The following is an 8386-nucleotide window of genomic DNA, read 5'->3' on the forward strand; positions in this document are numbered from 1 at the left end:
AATTCGGCCGCCCAGAGACAGAGTGACTATCACGCCGAAAAGCTATTGTCTAGAGGTTAACCGGTTGCCTAATAAGCGATTGGCGAAAGCAAAGGACACTAGCCCGGAAGGGATAAACCCCATCTTAAATTTTTGAAATGTGAAAGTGAAATGAGGACAATTTTGAACACTAGTCATATCCACCGTTGTGTATAAAGATTTGAGCATTTCATTCCCAAAAAGCCTTTTGTCAAACAACTTTGTCGAGCTTGGGATGATCCATGACCTTTACTTTTGTAGAGAATTCGAGACTTGTCATGTCATATGCTACTAGAATCATAGGGATCATCATTCCACCACCATCCGATCGCTCTTGACGAAAGCATTTGGAAATTGAGGACGAAAGTAGTCTAGTTTAACACCATTTGGAGGTGATTTAGTGCCATCCTCTTAGCCTTAGTAATTTGTTGAACTAGTATTTGTGAAGGATTACGTGCTCTTAAATTTGTTCTCTATTAGTTGCCTCCGCCACTTGATGAGGAAGTGTCTATTCTTTTGTAGATGCATCCATTATTTGATTTTGTGTGCTTAATGTTTGGATGTGTCACCATTTTGGCAAGACCCACCTTGCCTTGCAAGAAGGCATCCTACCTCATGGTTTTCTTGTTGTGAGTTGAAGGGGCGGAGTGAGACCCGCTAATTGTCTCATATCGGCTATATTAGTAGGATAGTTTAAATAAAGGTCTAGTTTTTGTCACCTCTTTACTCGGGACGAGTAAAGGTTCGGTTTGGGGATATTTGATGTGACCATTATTTGCACACATCTAGTCCCCTAATTGAGCCTATTTTGCATACTATTATAGCATTCTTTGGCCATTTTATCCGTCAAAACCTTCCTATTTGCTTTTCTATCGCATTCTATATGTTTTGTAGGAAAGAAGAGAATAAGGCAGAAATTCCTGTCTTTCGTGCGTATTCGGAAGCTATTTGACGATATTTGATAGACTAGTATGAGGAGGAAGCAATAACTAGAGACCAAGCCTACAAGAATAAAATGGAAGTGAAGGAAAGGGAAGAATAGAAGAGAAAACGAGAATCGAGACCAACCGTGCGGATTCTATGGAATCCCGTCACCATTATACAGAACCCGAGCGTCTTCACCACAATCCGCCCGTTTTCCCCTTCACCAATCTGCCCGTCTTCATATCAATCCGCTCGGATTCCAGCCCAGCACATTTTCGTCTTCTTCAAGCTTCAAAGAAAGAAGCCCTTCCTTCAAGAAATACCGGCTCCTCCCTGCTCCATTTAAAAAGTGTAATTACTAGTTTAGCCCTTAGTTAACCCTAATGCATCCACCTAATTTCCACTATAAATACCCCATTTGTAGTAATCAAAAGGAGACATCCTTTTTAGCTAGAAAAATCCTTCCTTAGATTAGATTAGGAGTAGATTAGAATAGATTACTCTTTAATCTTTCCACAAATTACACATTAATCTTTCCATAATTATTGTTCAAGTTTATTATTCAAGTTTATTATTGGATAATTGAAGATTATTGGGTTATTATTGGGAGATTGACAACCTTCCATCAATCATCAAGTTTCTTCTATTATTCTTTGCATTATTTTGGAATCTCCATAGGTATAATCCTCTTAATCCTTGTTTTAATTATTGTTAATCTTTCTTACTTGTTCATCATGTTTGGCTTTGTTAGTATGATTGACAATCTTATTAACATGTTAAACTTCATCATGAGTGAGTAGTTACTTAGCTAGGATTAGTGGGTAATTAGGGAAAACCAACATGGGATTGATTCATGCTTAATCTAATATGTTTTCATAATCAAAATTGCTTGCTTGTTGTGATGTCAACTTTATGCACATGTTATGTTTGATGAAATGCTAAGCCTATGAATCCTTGCATTTACAACCATCTCTTATCTACTAAACTTGACTTGTAAGATATAAACCAACTCGAGTCTTGTTAGACCATGCATAGAAGTTGATTAGGAGGAAAGTAAGTCGACTTGTAGGTGTTGTACAATCTAATCGATTCGGCTCCGGGACCCAACTCTTCCTATGAACCGTAAGACATAAACCAACTCGGTTTCCTCACAACATTAATTGCTTGCAACTTTGTAAACATGTTTGTATGATCAACACCATGAATCCCCTATGACCCCATGATATCCTAGCATTTTTAATCATTTGTTTACATCCTTCCTTTTATTGCTTGTTTTACCTTATTGTTTGCATTAGTCTAGACACAACTACAAACCCAAACAAATTGTGACACTAGCATAAATTGAGATAGATAGACTTAGAACCCAAAGCACACCGTCCCATGGATCGACCTCGACTTACCGCTAACTAGTTGTTTGTTGAGTATTATAAATGTGTTTGATTGGATGTGACCCGACGACATCACTCTACTTCAAAAACACAAGGATGAAGTCTCGGATGGGTATTTCATAGCCTCATGTATGCTATACTAAATCTTTTCCCCCTCAAATTCCATCGTGAGGCGTCCACTAGATACATCAATCTTGGTGTTAGAAGTTCTCATGAAAGGCCTTCCCAACAAAATGGGAGTGGAGCCTTTCTCGGGTTCCATTTCAATCACATAGAAGTCGGCGAGAAAAAGCATTTCCCCCACCTTCACCAAGACGTCTTCCAGAACCCCCTTAGGATAGATATTGGACCTATCGGCCAAAGAAATGACCGTACGAGTCGGTTTCAAAGGCCCTAACTTGAGTGACTCATAAAGGTAATTGGGCAAGACATTAATAGATGCACCTAAATCAAGCATAGCATGTTGACAATCCAAGTCTCCAATTTTACAAGGGATGGTGAACATGCCCGGGTCACTACATTTTTGTGGCAACCGTTTTTGAAAAATTGCCGACACATGTTCACTAGCCCTTACCTTTTTCATGCTTTTTGCTTTATTGGTCCTCTTAGTAGTGCACAACTCTTTCAAAAATTTTGCATGCTTGGGCACACTACTAAGAAGATCAAGGAGGGGAATGTTTACCTCCACTTTACGAAAGATATCATAAAGGCTTGAAGTCTTCTTGTCAACTATCCTTGTATCATTCAAAGCACTTGGAAATGGAGCTTGTGGCTCATATTCCGGAAGCGGTTCATGGATCCTCACTTGTTGAGGTATAGATGCTTCCCCTTGTTCCACTACCACTTCAATTTCATCTTCAATCACATCTTCCACTTCATGAACAATAGGAAGTGGTCTTGTCTTCTTAGGACCCTTGGGTGCCTCTACCAACTCTCTACCATTCCTCAAAGAGACCGCTTTTGCTTGTTCCTTGGTGGGTGGAGGAATGGTGTGAGAAGGGAGACTCCCTCCTTGGTTGGGTTGAGAATTGAGTGTAGTGAGGATTTGACCAACTTGGGTCTCAAGGTTAATAAACCTAGAGTCGGTGAGTCGGTTTTGTTGAAGCACGACATTTTGAAATTCCTTGGTATTTTGTAGCAAGGCTTGGCTTTCTTTTTGCATTGTCATTTGATTCATAGCAAGTGTTTTCATCATTTATTCCAAGGAATTTTGGGATTGGTTTTGATTTTGATTTGGATTTTGAAATGAAGAGTTTGAAGCCCCTTTTTGGTTATGATTTTGGTTTTGATTTTGGTTTCCACCCCACCCCATATTTGGATGAGATTTCCAACCTTCATTGTAAGTGTTAGAATAGGGGTCAAACTTCCTAAACCCAATAGCCTTCACCGCTTCAATTGCCTCCTCCGTTTGCAAAGATGGACACCCATCGGTGGGATGAGTTGGGTCATTACAAAGACCACAAAATTTCACATGAGAAGCACTCCCACCTCCTTTTGTAAGTTCCTTGGCCAAATTGGTAAAAAAGTCAACTTTCTCCTCCATATGATTGGAGCTTTGCCTTGAAGAGAATGTTCCACTTGACTTCTTAATTCTCCTCCCAAAATTCCTAGAGCTTCCTACCAACCTTTCAATCAACTCATTTGCTTCTTGGACCGACATGTATTCAATTCCACCTTGAGTGGCGGCTTTAATCATCCTAGCATCATCCTCAAGTAGACCACCACAAAAGTTCAAAAGAAGGTCGTGGTCGGTATACCCATGGTATGGGCAACTAGCAAGAAGTTGTTTAAACCTCTCCCAATACTCATACAAGTTCTCCCCATCCATTTGTTCAACATTACTTATTTCTTTCTTCAATTGAGATGAGAGACTAGCGGGAAAATACTTTTCTAAGAAAGCCTTCTTCATTTGATTCCAAGTGGTGATGCTCCCGGTAGGGAGATAATAAAGCCAATCATTGGCCGCGTCCTTGAGTGAGAAAGGGAAGGCCCTTAGTTGAAGTTGCTCATCGGTAACCCCATTTGGCTTCATGCTTGAGCAAACAACATGAAATTTGTTAAGATTCTTGTTGAGATCTTCCGTGCTAAGTCCATGAAATTGGGGCAATTGGTGAATGAGCCCGGACATCAATTCAAAGGTGGCATTTTCCGCCAAGGCCGGAAAGGAGATACACAAGGGCACTTGTGTGAGATCCGGGGCGGTAATTCCTTAATAGTTCTAGGCCGTGGTGGGTTCTCTCTTTCACCGTGCCCATATGGTTGTTCTTCCTCACGATCACCCATGATGATTTGAATGGGTATGTGTTGTTCAAAAGGGATGTTGTTATCTTCTCTTTGGTCTTGTTGAAAACCGGGATCAATTTCTTCAATAACCGGGGTTGTCTCTTCCAATACCTCCTCCTATCCAAGCAAGTGATCTTTGAATCTCCGGATTGAAAGGAAAAAGTGGTTCACTTGAATTCCTAGTATTGACCATAAACAATTCTACACAAGAGCACACAATCAAAAGGTTCACACAAGTAATGAACAAGACACTATCAACAAGAAACAAAGACTAACTAACACAACTATCCTAAAAACACAAATAACAAACACTAGCAAAACCCTTACCTTAACCGGCAACGGCGCCAAAATTTGACACTCCTAAAATGTCGCACTAAAAGACGGCCAAATTAACAATTTATATACCACTAAAAACACTAATTAACACTAATTATAAACTAGTAAAATAGCAAGCAAGGGGTCAAACCCAAGAGAAGATGGGTTTTGCAATAGTGAAATTAAAAGAGTAAATAGAACAATTGTGACAACAATAAAAACAAAAAAATAAAAAAGGGGGGGTTTTGGTTGAGTCTTCAATTGTAACAAAAGCAAGTAAATTCAAACAAGAGTGCAAAGCAAGTAATCAATCAAGAGTTTAAAGATGGAAATTAATCAATATTAAGAGAGACTTAACCCGACCCAAAGTTTGGCACTTTAGTTGACAAAACCCCTCAATCAATCCTTCAATTATATATTATCACCCTATTGTGAAGATAAATCTTCTAAAACTCCTTAGTAATGGCCAAATGACAAGGAAATCACACTTAATCAAATAACCCAACTTATCAATTCTACCAAGTAGAAATCACATACATTGGTCAAATTAATAAGAAGATATGAGCACAAGAGATTCAATAGAGGTAATTAGACACAATGAAATCACAATAAATGCCTAATTACAAGTTAATCCTTTACTTGCTAATTAAGCCAAGAAGAAATCACATTCATTAGCATAATAACAAGGTGTTGCAAAGATGAGATTACAAGGAAATCACACTTAATAATCCCAACAACAATAAATTAAGGAGCTTGATTAATTAAGAAACAAGGAAATCACACTTAATTACTCAACATAAACAAGGATTCCAAAATTCAAACAATAAACACAAAAGGATTAACAATGATAATGAAAATTAAGGAAGGATTAAAGGGTCTTACAACCAAAGATTAAGCCTTCAGTCGGATTAAGATAGGAGATTAGTTCTCCATAATTAGATCTAAAACCCAATTCAAAAGATGAAAATATTCCCAAATTACAACCTTGATTAATTAAAGTGAACAAAAGATCATTAACCTAATTGCAAACTTCCTATTTATATCTCCCGAAACCTAATAATTAATGGGCTTAATAAAGGGGAAGGCCCGTAATACAAAACGCTAACAAACGCCATCAAACCCATAAAACTCGCACGGTGCGAGTTCTGTAGCTGGGAAACTCGCACCGTGCGGTTTTGCTGCTGGAGTGCGTCTTCCTTTCGTTCTTCCTTTGATCCTTTGGAAGGCTTTCTTGTTGCATTTCTTCAAGCTTGTTCTTGGCTCTTACTTGGATACTTCTCTCGATCTTTTGGCTTCTTAATCTTCACTTGAAATTACGCTAAATGGTGAAACATATGGAATTCGCCAAAATAACATCAAAAACCGTTACCAAGTGTTACCAAATGAGCTCAAAATGATGCCAAAATGTAGTAGAAATAGGAGCTCATCACTCTTCTTCCGATTTGTCTTCCTATGTAAAGAATCAAACCTTGATTAGATACTTTAAAAAAAAAAAGAATTAGTAGACAATAGTAGTTGCGTTTTCAATTGGAATTATACATACTTGATTCTCAAGAGGATGCTCTGCAAACTCATTTCGACAATTTCTTTTATCGTGGTGTGACATGCGTTTACACTTAGCACACATCCTTTTCGGTTTTTTTGCCTTCATAATTGCCTTATTCTTGCTGCTCACTATCCTTTTACCACTACCTTTGTTTCTAGAGACTTTAGGTGGTAAGATCTTGATTTCTTTTGGAGCCTTGCAGTTGAGAAGGGCCTCTAATTCTTGTTCTTTGGTCAAAGGCTTTGGGTTTGGCTCCAACTTCTCTCAGAATTCTTTTATTACCTTGGCAAACTCTCTCATTTCTGACTCTTCTTCTTTTCTTTTGAGCATACCAACAGTTGCGTAAATCTCAGACCACACCCGAGACATTCCAAATTTACTATTACTAGAAAGATCATAGTTTTCCAGTAGATTTCCATTCAAATCATAAACCGTGTTTCTGAGTGCATTCTTACTCCACCTACGCAAAATGTATTTCCCAAGTATTTCCTTAAACTTTCCCGAGCAAATCCAAATGATGTGGTTGCATAAGATCCCTTTCCTTTCAAACAATTTGCATGCACAACGGACATCCATTGTTCTCCTATTATACTCAACTGCATATCTCCTTCGCTTGTTTGCGTCCTCAACAATTGAAACTTCAAAGTTAGTTACTGGATCTGGTGGGGTGTATCCACAAACACTACATGCATTTACCAAAAATTTAACCTCCTCTTTGAAGTCAAAGAACACTTCATGTGTATAGACCTTCACTGCATGGGCCTCCCAGTTTGACCCGAATAGGGTTTCAGGCATTGAGTTGTGGCTCTGTGCTTCAAGAAGCTTTAGATTGTGCCTTTGTTGGTCCATGGCACTCTCAAATCTCATCCAAAATTCTACGAGAGTCCCATATTTATTTTCAAATCTCTTAAAGAAGCTATTCGAACTCTCTGATCTTTGTGTGGTTTTTAAAATGTTGCACATCGGCACATTCCTGAAATAAGCGGGTATCCACTGATCTCGTTCCGCAAACTTGTCAGTCAACCATTTATTTTCTTCTAACGAAAACTCGCTAATGACCTTAGCCCAATTCTCTTCAAATTCCTCAGGCTCCAAGTCCTCGCTCCAGACAACATTGTTCAGACGACTTAAGAAATCAGTCTCATTGCAAATCGTGCTCCCAACCTTGTCTGTTACTTTCTTCATAATGTGCCACATGCAAAAGCGATGTCTTGCTTTTTTGAACACGGCTGCAAGTCACAAAATCCACATTATCTATTGTCAGAGATCTTTGGTCACAAATCAAGCTATAAGATTCACTAAACAAGGTCTCAGATTCACAAGATAAGAGAAATAACAAAATAGGCAATTTCAACAACTTATGACCAAGTCTAAGAATATTAGCTTTGTGTTTCACATAACAAGCCCAAAGATTCACTGAACAAGGTCTGAGATTCACAAGATAAGGTATGAGATTCACAAAATTAAGAGCAAAATAGATGATTTTAAACCACGACCAAGTTTCACGTAACAAGCCCCGAGATTCACTGAACAAGGTCTGAGATTCACAATATAACGTCTGAGATTCACAAAATTAAGAGCAAAATAGATGATTTTAAACCACGACCAAGTTTCACATAACAAGCCCTAAGATTAACTGAACAAGGTCTGACATTCACAAGATAAGGTCTAAGATTCACAAAATTAAGAGCAAAATAGATGATTTTAAACCACGACCAAGTTTCACATAACAAGCCTAAAGATTCACTGAACAAGGTTTGAGATTCACAAGATAAGGTCTGAGATTCACAAGATAAGGTATGAGATTCACCAAACAACGTCTCAGATTCACAAGATAAGAGAAATAACAAAATAGCCAATTTCAACAACTTGTGACCAAGTTTAAGAATATTAGCTTTGTGTTTCACAAATC

General features: G+C 38.3%; 1 protein-coding gene across 1 annotated transcript; it reads right to left on the reverse strand.

The window, feature by feature from the left end:
- Positions 1-6738: 6738 nt before the first annotated feature.
- LOC141617382 (protein FAR1-RELATED SEQUENCE 9-like) lies at positions 6739-7323 on the reverse strand. Its single transcript, XM_074434567.1, has one exon. It carries the CDS (start codon positions 7321-7323, stop codon positions 6739-6741), a length of 585 nt encoding a protein of 194 aa, XP_074290668.1.
- Positions 7324-8386: the final 1063 nt, after the last annotated feature.

This window comes from Silene latifolia, chromosome X (assembly GCF_048544455.1).
Source record: "Silene latifolia isolate original U9 population chromosome X, ASM4854445v1, whole genome shotgun sequence".
Classification (NCBI taxonomy): domain Eukaryota; kingdom Viridiplantae; phylum Streptophyta; class Magnoliopsida; order Caryophyllales; family Caryophyllaceae; genus Silene; species Silene latifolia.